The sequence below is a fragment of the Rousettus aegyptiacus genome, unplaced genomic scaffold (assembly GCF_014176215.1).
Source record: "Rousettus aegyptiacus isolate mRouAeg1 unplaced genomic scaffold, mRouAeg1.p scaffold_m13_p_1, whole genome shotgun sequence".
In the NCBI taxonomy this organism is placed as follows: domain Eukaryota; kingdom Metazoa; phylum Chordata; class Mammalia; order Chiroptera; family Pteropodidae; genus Rousettus; species Rousettus aegyptiacus.
This window is the reverse complement of record NW_023416284.1, coordinates 76,222,197-76,240,886: the sequence shown is the minus strand read 5'-3', so window position 1 is coordinate 76,240,886 and position 18,690 is coordinate 76,222,197. Positions and strand designations below refer to the sequence as shown.

General features: G+C 41.3%; 1 protein-coding gene across 6 annotated transcripts in view; it reads left to right on the top strand.

The window, feature by feature from the left end:
* The first annotated feature begins 5,454 nt into the window (after positions 1-5,454).
* The window catches only part of HIVEP1 (HIVEP zinc finger 1), a 132,112-nt gene continuing 118,876 nt past the window's right edge, over positions 5,455-18,690 (top strand). For 2 of the 6 annotated variants that reach the window (XM_016154342.2, XM_016154337.2), the window contains exons 1-2: positions 5,455-5,583; positions 12,185-12,327. In XM_016154342.2, coding sequence (XP_016009828.2) covers positions 12,288-12,327 — 40 coding nt within the window. In that variant the 5' untranslated portion in view covers positions 5,455-5,583; positions 12,185-12,287. The other 4 variants (XM_036237081.1, XM_016154341.2, XM_016154340.2 and 1 more) reach the window with 4 other exon arrangements.

Below are 18,690 nucleotides of genomic sequence, written 5' to 3'. Positions count from 1 at the left end.
TGCTGCTAAGGAAAGTATAAAAGAAAGTGCAGACTAACTGGGAGGCAGAGTGGTCTAGGGTCTCAGGATGTGGTCCCCTCTGCATATGGTGAGGGTCCTTGTGAGGCCTTGCGTGGTTGTACCTCGGTCATGTTATTTAACCTAAGTCTGACTTCCCTTATCAGTAACACATAGATAACAATAGTAACTGTAGTATCAAGTTATTGTTTTTTTAAATAAACTTTATTTTAGAATATTTTAGATTTACAGAAAATTTGCAAAGATTTTACAGAGAGTTCCCATATATCCTCACCCATTTTTCCTCATTGTTAACAGCTTACATTACCATAATACATTTGTCAAAAATAAGGAACTGCCATTGGAACATTACTATTTACTAAACTCCAGACTTTATTTGGATGTTACCAAGTTTTTCTGTTAATGTTCTCTCTCTATTCCAGGATCTCATCCAAGGCACCATATTATATTTAGTTATTAGGTCTCCCCAGTCTCCAGAGACTTATTTCAAGATTTAAAAGGTAATAAGTGTTAAAGCTACACTTAGTAGAGTGTGGAAATGCAAAAAGAATTGATCAATGCGTACGCGCGCACACACACACACACACACACACATATCTCCTCTATAATTGTATGACAGGTACTGTTCTAAGTGCTTTAGAAATGCTAATATATTTAATTTGCATATTAATTCTATGAAGACTCTAATTACATTCACTTTAAAGTTGAGTAAACTGAGGCACAGGACAGTCAAAGAAATTGCCTAAAATTATGCTTTTGGCAGAGCTGGGATTCAATCCAGATTTGCTAGCTTCCAAGTCCATATTTTTTCTCTGATATGTATATGTATATATATTTTTTCTCTTATATAAATATACATATATATATATTAATTTTATACACATTCATACCTACCTTTCCCTTACTCCCTCCCTCCCTTTCAACATTAAATGCTTAAGCCACGAAACTGCAATCAAAACTGTAGCAGAGGAGAAACTTTTAAAAAAAATTTAGGAATGAATATTAAAAACAAGCAAAAAAGCAATGGAGTTATTGGTGGGTGAAAATCAGGGAAGTATATAAAAGAAAAAGGATTTGGGAGCAGGAAGAAGGGGAGGAGGATCCACTCAGAGTTCTCCAGTCAAGCTCTGCCAGTGGCAGCTTAGCAACACTGTATCATATGCATGACCATGTTGTATTTCAGTCATTTAGTCTATAAAATAAGCATATCTCTTTTAATCATATTATATAACATTAAGTCAAGAAATTAAACATTCCAAGTTGTTTAAATGAAAATGCAAAAGTAAGAAAACAGTAAAGTTGACAGGAAAGCCTTAGTAACTAAGCTGAAAGATGAGCAAGACTCATACTACAACAAAGCTATTAGTTTGGGGCCATTTTGAGAGCAGGTCTTGGGCATGAATAAAACAGAATCTGAAAGTAACTAGCAGAACTGCACTCAGTTGGAAAGAAGTTATGGTGCTCTCCTTCATTTGCTCATCAAACATTTATTGCAACACTGTTCTAGGTGCTGGGGATTAAGTGGGGGAATAAACCAAGCCCTCTTTACTCATGGCTCTCATACTTGAGAATTGAAATAGAAAAGACAAGTAAATGGATAATTCTAGAATGTTAGATGTTGTAAAGGAAATCAATGGAGTGATGAAAAAGCATGGTATAGGGGAAAGGATATGCACACTAGATAGGCTAGACAGAGAATGCTTAATTTACATATGTTCAGATTGTGAACACGCTGGAAAAAATGAGATCCTTAAATCCTTTGGCAATCCATACAATGGCTTTTTATTTTTTTATAATGCAGTAAATGTGCAGAAACAAAAATAGCTTTCCATAGGAGGTTTGAAAACTATTTCACTAGAAATGCTAAAAAGTAGAGTACACAATAATGTTTTAAGAGTTGTTTAGAAGTAGTTATTCTTGGAAATAAAGGAGACTAGAATGAAGTCCTTTTGGCCTCTGAAATGATGATAAAATCAAATTAAGCACCATCCACCAATGTTTAGCCTTGGATATAGGAGTTTGCAGTCTAACATACAGCTTCTCAATTTCCTTTTTTTTTTTTTTTTTTTTAATGTGATAGCATTACCAAAATAGTAATGATAGTTATAATAGTAGCTAACATCCATTGAGCACTTGGGCAGTTCCAGGCATTTTTATTTAGTATTTCACTCAGTCTTCTCCAAGGAAGATATTGAGTCACCAGTGTCCTTTCTGACTGAAACCCAAGTATGTTGAAGCCCAAAGCCCATGTTAACTTATTTCATCTTCAAGCACCTGACAAGTCTGTTTCCTAGGTCAGTATTAATTCACTGTGCATTTCCATGTAAAAAATAAATATCTTCATGTCTGTTACAGACTGAATTGTGTCCTTACTTCCTGCCCCCAAATTCATATGTTGAAGCCCTCCCTACCCTCACAGTGACTGTGTTTAAAAATAGTCTTTAGAAAGTAATTGAGTTAAATGAAGTCATAAGGGTGGGGCCCTGATCCCATAGGATTAGTGTCCTTATAAGAAGAGACATCAGACAGCTTACTTTCTCTGTGTGCATTCCTGGAGGAAAGACCCTATGAGGACGTAGTGAGGAGGTAGCTAGCTACCTGCAAGCCAGAGAATTCTCACCAGAAACCAAATTAGCTGAAACTTGATCTTGGATTTCCAGCTTCCAAATCTGTAAGGAAATACATTTCTATTGTTAAAGTCACCCAGTCTATGGTACTTTGTTATGGCAGCCTGAGCCAACAAAGATAGTGTCTTAGATTGTTGGACTAATACAGTGTCTTAGACTGTTGCACTTTGTGTTCACATTGTTAGATCATGGATAAGGCTGGATTGTTTTAGTTGAACACTGTTGCTTTTTTCGTGTTCCCCACTATGATACTTGTAGACATTGCTTGTGAGGAATTCTTTTAGGAATTGCAAGTCTCACTTCTATCAATCACTCCTATCCTTCTTTCACCTCTTTAACAGACAGTACACTAAATAGTACTTGTTAAACTTTATTATTAGTTGGCACAAAGAAGACTAGATGCTTTTAAATGAAGTTAGAAACTAGGTTCCTTCTAATAGTGTATCCTATATGGTTAGTAATATCAACATTGGCATAAATGTGAATTAAATTATCCTTCTTAACCTACACGTGCTTAAACTCAAAGTCATTTTTTCTTCTTCATCTCAAGCATCACACCATCTCAACTTTCCCATTTTTCATCACATAATCTACCAAGTTCTCAAAGCTGAAACTATGGACTTTTTTTTTTTTTCATTTCTTTGTCTTCTTTGTGCCACAGGTGTAGAATATTAGAGACTAATGTGATATTTTTCATGAAATGTAATCTTTAAGTTTTGAGCATCTCCATATTTTCTTGGTTGCAATCATGGATCTATCATTTACTAGCTCCGTGACTGCAGGCATATTGTTTAGCATTTCTAAGCCTCTCTTCTTCTGTAGTATGGGTTTACAGAGGGAATTAAATGAGTTTATACAAGAAAGCCTCGCAAATTGTAAATTCTCAGTAACTATCAATTACTACAATTACTACCATAGCTACTATTACTACTGCTGCTGATACAAATGCTATTACTACTTCTGCCAATACCAATACTACTACTACTACTACTACCTATTAAAATACTATGATGACAGAGCCTAAATCCATTAGTGACAATAATTTTCCTTAAAAAGATCATGTCTCCAAATGACTACTACCTCAGAGACATTGTTGATTTGTTTACAGACCACCCCAATAACGTGAATATCGTGATAAAGCAAATTATGTGATTTTTTTGGTTTCCTAGTGCATATAAAAGTTATATTCACACTATACTATAGTCTACAAAGTGTGCAATAGCATTATGGCCAAAAAACAATGTACACACACCTTAATTAAAAAATACTTTATTGCTGAAAAATGCTATCACCCGAGCCTTCACCAGCTCATAATCTTTTTGCTGGTGGAAGATCTTGCTGCAATTTGATGAAAACATATTACCTGCAAAGTACAATAAAGCAAGGTACAATAATATGAGATATGCCTGTATTTTCAGTATCATATTTTAATTCCTTCATAATGATGCCTAAGAAGGCTTTTCCCTGGTTGCCTGTTGCCTGCCCACTCTGTCTTCATATCTCATTACTAGAGAACCCTACCTTCCTGTTTGCCTAGTACAGTTCAGGTGCATGTCTCTCATCTGGGTATAGTTATTAATAGTTTCTGTTTCCCCTGTCAGGTGTCGTGTTTAGATACTACATTTATATGGCCACCTACTTTTTTCACATTTGAGTTTTCACTCTAGTCAGAAAAACCATCACGCATAGCTTAGTTGCTCTCATCTTTAAGCTATTTCTCTCTGCCTGGAATGCTGCATTCATTCACGCTATTGCTAAATCATGAACCTTTCTTCAAAATCCTACTCAGAACTCACCCTTACGACTGAACTTTCTCTCACCGTCCAGTCCTTCACTCAATCCAGAGAGCTCTCGGTAAACATGTAAATAACTCTGTATAACTTTAATTGGCTTTGTTTATAAGCTTTTTCTTGTATCTATTTTCCCTCTAGGTATTTTTCCATGTGTTTATCCTGTTTCTATTAATTTGCAAACTTCCAGAGGGCAAGGTCTGAACACAGGCTTGTGTTGGCGTAAAGGGGATGAACATTTAGGGCTGAATGGTAGACAGTGAAATCCTTCTTGATCTGTTAAAAAAAAAAAAAAAAAAGAAAAGAAAGAAAAAAAAGAAAAAGAAAAAAGAAAAAGCATCCTTCGTTAGTGCTTTGTCATGGTATCCAGACTTCTAAACTAATATAAAAATATATCCAGTTTCTGCTAGTGTCCAGTTAACTAAGATAAAATAAATAGTTACAAGCTTTCTATAATGTGAGAAGGACATTCTGACCTATGAGACTGATATATGAACGTCGTGCTATTATGGAGCTTATTTTATTCCGAGGTATAGTCTTGTCTTGTCAAGGCCACAGGTCTAAGAAGGGAAATAACATTTACTTTCAAAACTGAGATCTAAAAACCAAATACAGCCTCAGAAAACATACAATACCACCTTGTTCTAAGTTTGTGCTTATAGTGGAGGGAAATGAATCTGATTTAGAAGGCCTTTTCCGAATCTAACATACAATACCGTATCATCCAGCTCTTCAGGATTACCAGATATGTGGATTGCTCATTTTAGTCCAGGTAATAAAAGGAAGACAGGGCAATATGTTCCATTCTCGCTGCGGGGCTAAGAAGCGGAGATACTTTACCGTGACCACCTGCTTCCTTCTCTTCAAACTAGCATATAGAGTGCCGAATATCTGTATATCATTCTCGGCGCACAGCCCAAGGTATAAACCAACGTAGGCGGTGCACTAGATAACATCAAAGCCCGAGGCAGGGGCCAGAAAAGGGGGAGGGGGGGCAAAAGCAGCAGAGGGAATGAAGCGCCTCCCCCTAGCATTTCCTCTCACGCCCACTTCCAACCTAGGAGGCTTTTGGTTTCTGCTTTTGTTGTTTTTAAAATTAAAAGTTAAACCCAGGAAGCTTTGGATCAGACTTTTGCGTTGCAGTTCGGGTAAGTTTTCTCTTGGTTCTTTTGTCTGGTTCGAGAAGAGCCTGGGTGTGGGGCAGAGTTGGCAGGACGCGCAAGGAAGGTTTTGTCGCCGGGTCGCCCCAAGGAGGAGGGGATTCGGCCGGTGGACGGGAAAGCCCAGCGCGCGCTGAGGGCGGAGGGCGGAGGGGAGGGACCGGCGGCGGCGTGACCCGGTGGCTGCCGGGGAGGAACCTCCGGGATCTCCGCGTGGCGGTGGCGCAGCCGGGCCGCGCACAGGGCGGAGGGCTGGGGCCGCGGGGCCGCGCCAGGGGGGAGCCCGAGCCGGCCGGGCGGCCGCGTGGGAACCCCGCTAAGGACGCGCGGGCAGCGGTGGTGGCGCAGAACAGGATGGACGCGGCGGGACGGCGGAGTCCCGCGACGAAGCCTCGGGGTGGACTTCTGTACTCCCATAGCTGCCTAGCAAGGAAAATGTGTAGAACCTCTCAGTGACACTGCCTTCACTTGAACCTCAATCCCCGAGGGGACTCCAGAGGCGTTCACAGGGCCAATAGGGATGCAGCCTGAGAGAAATGGGCCCTAGGAACCCCCTCTTTTTTTTTCGGTATATGGTCACCACTCCATTTGTTTTAGAATTTTTGACAATTCAAACTGCTGTTTACCACTCACATTTATCTTGTTCAAAAAAAAGTTTCCCTATATTTCGTTTATAATATACAATTTGAGAAACTGTTGAACATGCCTCAAAATAAGCCGCAGCTAGCTACTTTATAGTTTAGCTAGCTTTCCTTGCTTTCTGATAATTAGGAAGTTAGAATTGGAGGCAGAATTAGGGGGGAAAATGCATTTAGAAAATTAATTCCTAAATAGAAAACAAGTTTTCGGTATTGTATATATTTCAAAGAAAAGTTTGATTTTCTGCTCAATAAAGTTGAGTTATGGGTAGTCTATTTAAGCAAAGTTCTTTAACAAATTGAAATGACAAAATTGCATATTTAATTTGTTAGAAGGTTCACAGCAATGCCAAATCCTTTATAAAATACTATGTTCACAATGTTTGTTATGTTCAATAACTATTGTGTTAGAAATATATTCATTCAGTTAGTATTTTTGACTTAGCAGGTGACACAAGTAAAATTAATAATTAGGAGCTACCTTCGTTTTTATCCAGAGTAGGTATACTTTCTCATGTAAATCATGTTTATTTTTTATTCAAATATCCAGTTGGACAGTTATATTATATGCTGTTTGTGACTGCAATCCATTAAATGTCATTTCATAAAAGATGATTATATTATGTAGAAAATTTAAAAAGTGCATTATTTCACTGCAAGAGTGGAAGGTCAGTATGGTAAATATTTCAAATTTCTCGATATTGCTCTTTTGACTAAAGTTAGTTTTTAATAGGCATGTTCCCCCCTTTGAAAGGGCGTACACAACATTATTTTGAGGTACAAGCTCGCCATTATTGAGTATTCCACTTTTAATTATTCCCATTTTTGTGCATTAAGCTTTTCTTAGCTCAGATGAACTAGAGATAGGATTTTCTCGGGGGGATTTTCGGGGTGAACCCTAGCAGGAAAAGCCTAGACGTCTTTATGGAAGTCCCAGGAAACAAAACAATTGAAGTTTGCACAGATGGCCAGCGTAGTGGGTGTATGGTCTTTTAGCATTTTTATTCCTTAAAAGGAGAAAGCAGTTTGGTTTAATGAAAAATTTTTCTGCATCAAAATTTTTGTTTAATCTTATTCCTCCCCATTTCAGCGCGACTCCTTAAACCAATCCCTTCTGTCAGCTCTTTAGATGTACATGTGGAATTTCTGAGCCCCAAACTTCTACCATTCTTTAGGTCTATCTCCGAAAACCTTCGTTTTCCTGGTCCAGCCCCTCCTGATTTCTTTTCTATAGATTTCTACTCCTTCCTTTCTCTGCTGCTTTCTAGCAGCCGGGGTCAAATTCTGGTTTATGGTAATTACTCCCACTCCCCCCTTCCTCTTCCTCCTTTCGTCCCTGAAGCAGTTCGGATGCCCAGCCCCGTACCCCGCTTTTCTGACCTCAAACACCTCACCCCGCCCTTTCCTGCCTCGGGCTGTTAAGCGGACAGGCAAGGGTTAACTGCGCTCGCCGCTGGGGCTCTGGGAACCACCAGCGGACTTTGGAGCGGCCTCTGGAATAACCTTGGCTTTCCTCAATCTTTTAATAGAACATCCGCCACCCAAAAGTGGTTTCAGTTCAGGGTTAATAACATGTCCCCTTCCACCCTTCAAACCAACACCCCGCCCCGCTCCCGGTTTTTTTAAAGTTGTTTTTCAAAGTTAATGAGTTTCAAGTTTCACAATGACTTTCCCCTTCCCTCAACGCGTTGCTGAGGAAACCCCCTTGGGGTGCCCCCCTCTCTCTTCCCCACCCCCAATCGGCCCGGGCGCGGGGCGGGGCTGGGAGACCCCATGACGTCACCGGGCCGGCCCACATCCTGCTTTAGAAAGTAAAGAGACGGTAAAGAGAAACTACCGCCCCGCCCGTCCCCGCCCCTCTTCTCGAACCAACCGCCCCCAACTGCGCGACCCGGCCAGGCCTTCCCGAGGCCGCGTGACCGGCCTGGCCCGCCCCTCGCCCCCGTCGGGCGCCAGTTCTCTGGCCGGCTCGACCCCGGGTTCCCGCCCCTCGCGCCCCTCCCCCGGCCCTCCCCCTTGGGCCGCGCCACCGCCTCCTCCCGCCTCCCTTCCGTCCCTGTGGCGGCCCGGCGGGGCGGAGCCGCGGGTGGACGGCGGGGCGAGACGAGGTCTCGGGCCCGCCCCGCCGGGGAGACCCGGGGCTCCGGGATCCACGCGAGCCCGAACGGGGCACCCACCCAACCCCTACCCCAGGGCTGCTCTGGCGGCCGCGCCTGCCCAGCTGGGCCTCCGCGCCCAGGGTGACCCCCGCCCTTCCCCCTCAGCTCCGTCCTCAGTCGCCGCCTGGGGACGCCCCCTCCCCCGCCCGCGCGTAGCAGCCCGCGGCCTCCCCGCCTCCCGCCCCCGGGGATCCCCTGCCGCCCCGCCCACCCGCGGGAAAGCCTCGGACCTTCGCCCTCCCTCCCCCGCGCCGCCGGGCCGCGCTCCTCCCGTCGCCCCTAAAGACGCTAAACGTGCCCTACTCTGCCGGGGGGAGAGGTAAAGCCCGCGCCCGCCCTCCTCACCCCGGGCCCCACGGTCCCAGGGGGCCCCCTGCCTCGCCTCGCCGCTCTGCGAGCCCCCCGGACGCCCCTCCCCGGCGGCGGTCATGCCGCGGCCCGGGGCGCCGGCGAGCGCGGCCACCTTCCCCGCCCGGCGCCTGCGGACCCCGCCTGCGTGCCCCGCGCTCCCCCCCACCCCCCGGCCAGCTCCCCTGTTTAATATTTCAGCACTGGGTGGTGTGAGTGCCAGTCGCCGGCCTCTAGTGTGGCTGCTGCTGGGGCGGTGGCGGCGACGGCGGGGAGGAGGGACGGAGCCAGGGGCCGAGAGCCGGGAGCAGCCGCAGGAGGGAGGTCATGTTTGTGTTTGGGGTTGTCAAGTGAAGGAGGGATCCCAGGCGCCGCCGCCGCCGCGCGGGGGTCGCGGAGATTCCGAGCTGCGGCCGCCGCCATCAGCAGCGCAGCTCTAGGGCCGGCTGCGGCTGCAGCGGCAGCGGCTCCGCCGGGCGTCCTGGCTGCAGGTTCGGCGCGGGCTCCGCGGCGGGGGCGCTGCAGCGGGGAGGGCGGCGGGGAGCAGTGGAGGTGCGGGGGGGGGGGGCAGGACCACATCCCCCTCCGCGGGTGGGGAGCGTGCGGACGCGCGTGTGTGTATGCGTGTGTGTGTGTGTGTGTGTGTGTGCGTGCGTGTGCAACTGCCGACCTTGCAGAGGGGATGGCTGCGTGCGGGAGACACTTGCCACTTCTGGGAGCCCTCGCAGCACGCGAGCGGCCCGAGCTGCGGTCCTGCGAGCTGAGCAGGTACGGAGGGACCCAGCCTCCCCACCCGCGTTCCAGCCGCAGATGCATTTTGCAAGAGGGTGGGGGGTGAGGGAGACCAGGCCTCGGCTTCCCAACCTCCCGCCTTTGTGGCTTTCTTTTCCTTTCGTTCTTTGCACGAAGTGCCTGTTTACTCCCAGCCACCTGGGTAGTTTCTTTCCGGGTTGGGAGTATGTGCCTGCAGCAGTTGGAAAGAAGGCGGTGGGTTTGGGCGCGGGTCGACTCAGGCTCGCTTTGGGGTCGGGCTGGGGAAGGAGTTGCTGCTCAAGGGGTGGGGGCGCTGGTGGAGCTGGTGGTGAGGAGTCTCAGGGCTGCCGCGCTCGCCTCATCTTGTCCTCCTGCTCTCCGCACCCACTCCGGTCTCCTTCCTGAGCTGGCACTTCCATTCTTCCCTCCCCCCCGGCATGCGAAGTGCTTTGTTCAGTGCAGCGTTGCAGAGGGGTTTTCCCAGGCTCCGCCCTCCACATTCATTCATGTTTTTTCTCCCTGCAACTGTCTTTACGCTTTTTTGATCGTGTCATGTTTTTGCTCCATGTAGTATTTCTTTCCTGTAAAAGAACGATTTGTCACTCGTCCTAGTTGCTACAGTGCTGCTGTCTCTGAAAATACCCACTTCTCTACATACAAGGATTTAAACATGGGATGGACAGCTAGAGACAGTGGGTAGGCAGTGAATGGGGTAGCAGAAAGCTGTTATTGGTGGGAAATTTACATGTTTTACATTTTATGCTCATCTTATGGGAATCACGTGACTGTTACAATCGGAGTTCACGCTTTAAAACTTCCAAATATCGTGACCATTTTAACAGCTTAAGTTTAACAAGGAATGTATTTAAGTATACAGTTTGGCCCTAACGTCTCTAAATTTTCTAGTGAATCGGAAGCTACGTGTATCCGATGGTGGATGACATTAATGCAGGGAGTTGAATCATATCTTTTATAGATAATTTAGCACAGTGCTGGATGAAGTGTATGCATAGTATTGGACCATCATGTTTTATATTCTTACCCATGTAGTTAAAGAAAGCTACAAATATTAAGATACTGAAGTTAATTGTAGTTTTCTCTTCTATTCGTTTTTGGTTATAATAAAACCATACATTTCTAAAATCTTATACTGGTATATTAGATATAATCTTTCCTTTATAGGCTTTCTTAAGGTGAATTAACATTTGACTATTTTTGTGTGTCTAGCAGTGGCACATTGTTTATAACTTAAACCCTATGAAGTAGATACTATTTCCTAGTTTTACAGTTGGGAAATCTGATCTTCAGAGGGGTTAAGTACCTTGAACAAGGCAACACAATAAGGGGTAAAGCCGGGCTTTGAACTTATTCTGGTTTGACACCAAAATGTATAGTCATGATTTGTGCTGTACAGCTTCTTTAATAAAATCCTGAGAGTAGGTATTATCTCCATGGAGGAAATGAGCACTGCCAGTAACTGAGTCACATGGTGCCACATTCCTTAGTTGCTGACCATGGACACGTTAATTAACCTCTTCCTGGCTTAAAATGGATAAAGTATAGACAATTTACCAGTTGTTAGGATTAAATTAGGTAATGTGTAGAAAGTAAATAGGCGCACAGCAGGTGCTCAGGAAGTATTGTTTCTTCTACAATACTGGATACAATGAAAATTTTAACCAAAGCATTTCCGTTGTTTTTGTGTCTTTTGCTTAATGATTAAAAATTTTATGTTTAACATCATCATAATGGGCGTTGCTTATCAGCCATATTGCAGGAAGTTAAAACTGAAATTTTAGCTCAAGGATCCTTGAGAGTCTTGTGGAAGAGGAGACCAATGTGCTGATTTAAGGAGAGAGATATTACTAGGTTTTGGATTATTACTGTCTTGGCATATTTTACGTTAGATCATTGTTTTTAAAATGCATAAATCAGGACAGACTAGGTTATGCTGCAGTAACAAATAACTCCCAAACATCAGTGACTTAAAACAACAGTCTCTCATGTTTGTTTTACATGATTGTACTGGGTTACTGGGAGCTCATCTCCATGATGTCAGACTCACTGTCTAGAACCGTGGCTGTGCCATAGCAAAGAGAAAAGAGCTCTGGATAATATTGCTTGGGTAACAGTGCTCTAGCCTAGAACCAATGTACCTCTCTTCCACTCAGGTCATTAGCCAGAACTGGTGACACATTTTAGCTAAACACAGGGAGGCAGAAAGTGTAGTTTTACCATGAACTTAGAAGGGGAAACTGGGATAATTTGGGAGAGTCCACAATAACAACTACATACATTAACTGAACTTAGTTAAACAAGTTGAATAAGACATAGTTCATGTTCCCAGTGTTTATGATTGGGCAGACATGTGCATAATACAGCATAACCCTTTTATAGCCTGATGCTATACTTTAATTGTACTTGCTGTTGTTATTTTTACGCTATTCAGTGAACTTTTTCACTCTTCTTTGATAAAAGTACAGTGATTTTTTTTCCTGTTTTCTTAATGAGAAATCCCAAATATTGGCAGAAAGACATGTCCTGTGCTTAATTAAAAGTTATTAATAATTCTCTACAACAGTCTAGCTTGGTTCGTTGAGTTTAAATTAGTGCTATATTAAGCCATAACTTTTGAAGTGTCTTTTTTTCTTTGAAGGTTTTCAAGTGTGGTTTTTGTTTCTTTTTTTTCAGCAAATGGATTAATTGATGGACATTAAGTTTATGGAGCTACCTTTCTGTGACCTGCTCTTCCTACAGTTTCTAAGAAGAAAAAGGGGCCCCTGAATCAAAGAAGATGCCTCGGACTAAACAGATTCATCCCAGAAATCTAAGAGGTAAGGCTCTGCATTAAAGAAAAGTTAGGTTGACAGTAAATCTTTTAATAAAGTATCTACCTGCTGACAGGAATGGCACCTTGTTAGATGTTGACCTTGCTCCATGATGAGCTCCAGGAGCATTGGTTCTATTTTTTTTGTTCACTTCCACTTGCCCTGCACAATTCTCCTCTCTTTGGGGATGCATAATAAATATTTGTTGAACAAATTAATTGAATTTAACTAAATTACAGTGCCTTCTCAACCATTAGATGGGGGAATTAAAGGCTAAGATTTATTATCTCTTAATGGGAACCATATTTGGAATAGGGGTCTGAAATAAATGGTTGAATATTTTTTGCCAGTTGGATCACTATCAATTTTTTTTACCCCCCCCTTATACTTCTTTTGAGATTAATTTTTGTGTTCTATGTGATGTACTCTATATGTTAGAGGAACAAGAAGTAAAGACAGTTGTAGTTGACATTAACGCAGACCATTCTTTTTAGAACTCAGTTAAACTGACCTAGTTTTCATGAGGAAGCAATTGGTCAAAAATGTGTATATAAAAATACATTTCTTAACAGAGGTGCAAGAATGAGTGTTTCCCCTTAACTATGAGAAGATAAATAAGCTTATTTTAGCCTATTGTTTTAAAAGATTTGTATTGTTCAAATGTGTTTTATCAACTGGGAATACCAATTATCTTTTGTATTTAACTTTAGTAGATAAGTGTGTAGCATTGCTAAGCAGTGAACTGTTAAAGCAAATTTCAAATGGAGTAAAGTATTTTATGAAATATTTACTATTACAGAAAAATTCTCAAGCACGTGAAACTAAAAAATGACTTAAAATCGAACTGGTGAATTGAGAATGTTCCTTGGTGAAATAAATTTGGCCAGTCACTGTAAGGTGATAATTGAAAATGTGGTCACTTTTGTGTGCAGCCTGCTTGAATCTGGAAACAGTGCTTGTTCCCTGCCTAGAAAAATACTAGAACTCTCTGCTGGCATAGGTGGCTGCCTTGGCCGAAGTTCAGATTGACAATTATAGTACCAGTGTTTAACGAGGTGAGGATTTATACAGAGAATCAAGTGTTGTGTGTCAAAGTCTGATTTTTCAGTCACATAGGAAATGTCGAAAATTGACTGTTTGCCTTTCTCCCTTACTAGAATCTGAGCTCCCCAAAGTAGGGACTTTCTCTCATTTATGACTGTAGGCAGAGCCTTCACACTCTTGGTTTTCAGCTGAAGTGGTCATTCAGAGGTCTGGGCTCAGCTTTTATAGTTCATCTGCCCAGAGAAGATGCTAATATGTGCAAAGATAGCCTAAAAGCCAGCTGGTGTCCTGGCCCAGCACAGTTCCTGGCAGCTAATAGGAGCCCAGATATTTGTTGAAGGAGTGAATACATGATTGATCTGGAAGTATTATTCATTAGGTCATAAATATTAAATATATTTTGTATTTAAAATACATACTGTCGACCCATGAATAACATGAATTTGAATGGTGCGAGTCCACTAACGTACAGATTTTTTTTCAGTAAATACAGTAAACATTTTTTCTTTGATTTTCTTAATATTTTCTTTAGCTTACTATATTTAAGAATACAGTACATAATACATATAACATATAAAATGTGTTAATCTACTGTTTATATTATCAGTAGGACTTCTGGTCAACAGTAGGCTGTTAGTGGTTAAGGTTTTGGGGAATCAGAAGTCATATGTGGATTTTCAAGTGGGAGGGCCGTTGGTGCCTCTAATCCCAGCATTGTTCAAGGGTCGGCTGTACTTTATAATTTAGATAACATAACTATCCTGAGACAAGCAGATTTTAAGACCATAGATTCATTTTCTTTCTGTACAGCTCAACAGATATTTTTTTGCATAGCTTCTTGTGCCACTGTTTTAGGTGGTAGGGATAAAGTGGTAGTCAGACATGAACCCTGAAAAGAGTATGGAATTGAAGAGGGGAGGTGGGTAACCATATCACTATGCTACTGTGGTGAGGGAAGAACAGAGGTTATAAAGGGGTTCATTTTGGAGTGGGGCAGGGTGGTGGTTTAGGGAAGGAAAAAGTATCATCTGACTGGGTTCTTAAGGCTCAGAAATTATCCAAGAAGCTGACAAGGCAGGGTAGGAGCTTGCGAAGTAACTTGAGGAATCCAAGCCACTCTGAGTTATTTTCCATTACTAGAGTATAAAACTTTCTATTCAAAGGGGCAAGAAAGGAGGGAGAGAGGTAGGAGGCTGGAGTGAGAATTAGGAGGAATCAAATTGTGAAGGTCCATCAAATCTGAGTCTAAATTTAGTATGTACAGTTATAGTTGTAATAGTTAAACTTGCTTGTTTTCTGAAATTATGTTTTTAAAGTTTTCCAGGAGAACTTGAAATAAATTGGGTCCTGGCCAGTCAGTGAAAGTCTAGAAAATTGCTTGACTAAGGCAGTTGTGAACTCCCAGCCACTAAAGAAAAGATGAGAATGGATTAGCATAAGACAACCTACTAAAGGCATGTGGGTGGGACCTGCAGCCTTACCAAGCCCAGGGGAGAGGTCACCTGGACTGGGGAAGGTGAGGAGGGAGGGCCTCAAGGAAGGGGTGGTATCTGAGCCAGTTAGCTAGCTCACTCAGCAGAGAAGAATGAAAGGAAGTTGTTCATGTTGGAGAAACCTAATAAGCCAAGGCATGCACAAAGGCAAGAAAGTGCTAAGGTGTGACACTTTTAATGTAACTTTCTGGAATATGAATTTTACTTCAGGGAGAAAATGTATACACGTGTGTATTCACGTATTAAAGTATTATACAAAAAAGTGCAATATCGTGGATGAGTACAGAGAATTTGCATGGATTTTGAGTTCCACATGTACAGACTATGCCCCCATAAGGAGATGGAGTTTATTCTTCGCTGATGTTAGAGTTTCTTCAGTGTAAAGATATGAGAAGAACTGATATGTTAACTTGTAGGACATGAATTTGGGGCAAGACTGAGACAGAGCTATTAGACCCGTTAGGTGATCTGTTCAGTTTGTAGGGTTGGGATTTGTTGAATTCTAGTTTTTTTTTTTACCCTTGGCAGTTTAAATCAAATATAACCTTTGTCTTTGGTGCCTGTTTGCATGATACAGATTGGTAGAGTTTAACACTGACATATCCTTTGTGAGGCTGAATGAGAAGAACATTAGACATGCACTCAGTGTTCAAAAGAAAGGCTTTGTATGTTGTCCGAGGTCTCCAGGCCACTATGTGGCAAACTCCCACGTGTGGTTGTGATGAGTGTGTCCGCAAGGTAATGCCGTCCTCCTTAGCATTCATTCCTTGCTGACCATTGGTCTCCACCACCTTTTAGGTCTTTGCTTGGGTAACATGGATTGGAGGAACTGGAGTCTTGCAGGGGTTCCATGTCAGTCTCCTTATGATAAAAGACTTTTTATGCTCTGCCAGTCATCATGAAAATGTTTGAAAGCTTTGGAAACAAAAATAGGTGTTAACCTATTTTAGTTGAATTTGGGCCGAGAGTTTCAAAGAGTCATTTAAGATTGAAAATCAGTTTGGAAAATACTCAGTATTAACCTTTTAAAAAACATATTTTGAGAATTTGGCGTACCTGTGTTTCATTTTTATTGGTTGAGTGCATTTAGCTCTGAACACAGCAAAAAAAGCTTAGTTTCTCCCACTGAGTACCAGCTTTATTATAACGTGAGAAGTAGCACTTAGGAAGGTGATTGGAGCTTAGCTGGAGAACCACACATGGGGTCTATGGCTGTTTTATTAGATGAAGTCCTGAAGTCAAAATTCCTGATTTCTGATTTGGGCTAGGACAAACTTTCCATGGTTTGGTTTTCTTGTTCTCTAGTTTATCTGATAAATAATCATTTGCCATTTCAGGAGCTCAGCATGCAAATCCAGTATTTATTTCTCTTCTTGCTCTTCTTTCCGGAAAGTCTCCCTCCTTTTCATTTACACTCCTGTTTTCTTACTCTGTGTGCGAGGTGTCTCTGCTAAAGATTTCACTTTTTTGAGTTTTTCCCCCCTTTTCTCCTGTTTTCCCCTTGTTGCCCCTCCCCCCCAATGTATAGTAGGCCTCCACTACTTGTGTCTATAGGTGCCTTACTCTCCTTTTGATATTGCTTCATAATTATTCTACAGCTCTATCTTAGCTGGATATAAATTATATGTCTAAAGAGACAGTTTTAGCCTTGTGTCTGTACTCAACAAAAGAATATTTATGTCAGCTCTTTAGCAAACTAGAGGGTTAAAGTTGATTTGTTTTCATGAAATTCGTTTACATTTTGGAACCTTGAGTAGCAGATGCCTCTTCAATAATTGGTAGTCTTCAATTAAGAAAGCTGTTATAATGCAGAATTTTCTGAACAGGTAAACTAAACATCCTTACTTTACATCATCAATAGATTCTGCAACTTTAAGCAAAACTACAAATAATGAAACTTATTTTACCATAGGCTGATAGATATAAATGAGTTTAAATTCCTATAGCATCTCATCAACATTATCATGAAAAAACTTGGAACAAAACTAGGTTTTTCAAGGATCCACTATAGTTAATTTAACTTTGTTTTACATAAGATTTCGCCATAGGATTTCTAGAGTTTTTCTCTTGGTACTTTAATTAATATAAAGTGTTTGGCTTCAGGCTGTCAAGGACTGGCTATGTGGCGTTGGGCAAGCTGGATTGTTGATTTCCTTGATTACTTTGTCTGTAAACTAGAGATAATGCCTGAAGATTAGATGGCTGTGTAAAGTGTAAGTAAGCATTTGGCAAAAAGCCTGACAGGTAAACACTTAATACAGGGGGTTGTCACTTTCTATAAAAAACTGGTTTATATTAAACTCTTGGGTTGCACATGCTTTGCAAATAGGGGACATGGAGGAATACCTATGTAAAACATTTACCTGCATTTTGATGCTGCATAAAGTGCTCAGCATTGATTACTGGTATGTGTCTTTCTTGTAACTACTCAAGGCTTGGGATTTGGAAGAAACAGGTCAGTGTAGAAAATAATTTTGGAAGGAAAATTCTTACCCATTGGTCTACCTCCTCAGTTTGTCCACTAAGCTCTTTCAAACTGTGCCTCATTTTTTGATGACATTGAATGAATTTAAACATAATATTTTGTCTGCATCTAGTTCTCAGGAAACTGATTGAGAGGTCATCTATTTTATTATCATTGAACTGTTTTTAAAGTTTCGATGTCATGATCATGTGTGATTGAAATGAAGTGCCCAAGTCATTGTTATTGAGGTTCTGGAATGGTATCATGTCTCTATCCCCTGCTTCCCTCCTGTGTGAAGACCTGAGAAACCCAAATGAGTTTTCAGGATGAATATGTATATTTTCATTTGCTATCAATGTGGGGGCCCACTGCAGTGGTGGTTTTATAAAATCATCGTCTTCTCTTTTCTTGTTATGCGTGATTATTTTGTTGAGTTTATAAGTAGAATAGGTTTAATTTTGTTGATTTTCAGATAGAATTCCAGCTGTTTTATGCATTTTCACATTTGAATGTTGGGTCAGCAGTTCTATGTGACAGCCTCGAGATTTGAGAAGTCAGAAATCTTGTAGAGAATACAACCTCACAACTTATTTTTTAAAAATTGTATATTACTGTAGTTAGGAAATAAGTAATAACTTAAAAAAATGTTTTTTGATGCAGAAACATTTAGGTGAAAAAACATTTAGGTGAAAAAGCTATTTGAAGGCATTAGGAACTGTCTTATAAGTAGCTATCATGATATTCAGTTTGACTAGGATAAAAATAGAAAAAATGGAATATAGCAAGCCTCCCGTTTTTTTTTTTTCAGATAATTATTTTTCAGCGCATGTTGAGAGCTTATTTGATGCTTTTTGAATGCTTATTAACCAAGTGCTTTTTTCTTTTTAAAAGCAAATATAAAATGTAATAACATGATTAATCAGAGTAATGATTTTATTTTAGAACATCTTTGCACAAAATATGTTCAGATGAGGTATAATTTTATCTTACACAATAGAAACAACATAATATGCATAAAATCTCATATTACATGCATACATTTTTAAGCTCCACATTTAGAAAGCAATCTTGTTTGAACAAATCTGGGTTAAACTTGATTCTTGTGTTATCTGAAAAAATATGACTAAATTAAATGCCTTATTTTTTTCATTCACATATTTAATCTAAAAGTTTAACAGTACTCTTTTGCTATTAAAAATGTGCCAATTATAAATGATGCTCAAGTAGTCTTATAAAGCAGTTGATATTTATACTACTGTAAGCTATTATTTACTATAGCACAAAAACTCATGACCAATTAGACTCCTCTGTTCCCAATACTCAAGTCACTCTTTCAAAAGAAAGGCATTTACCATTAGCTTTTAAGGT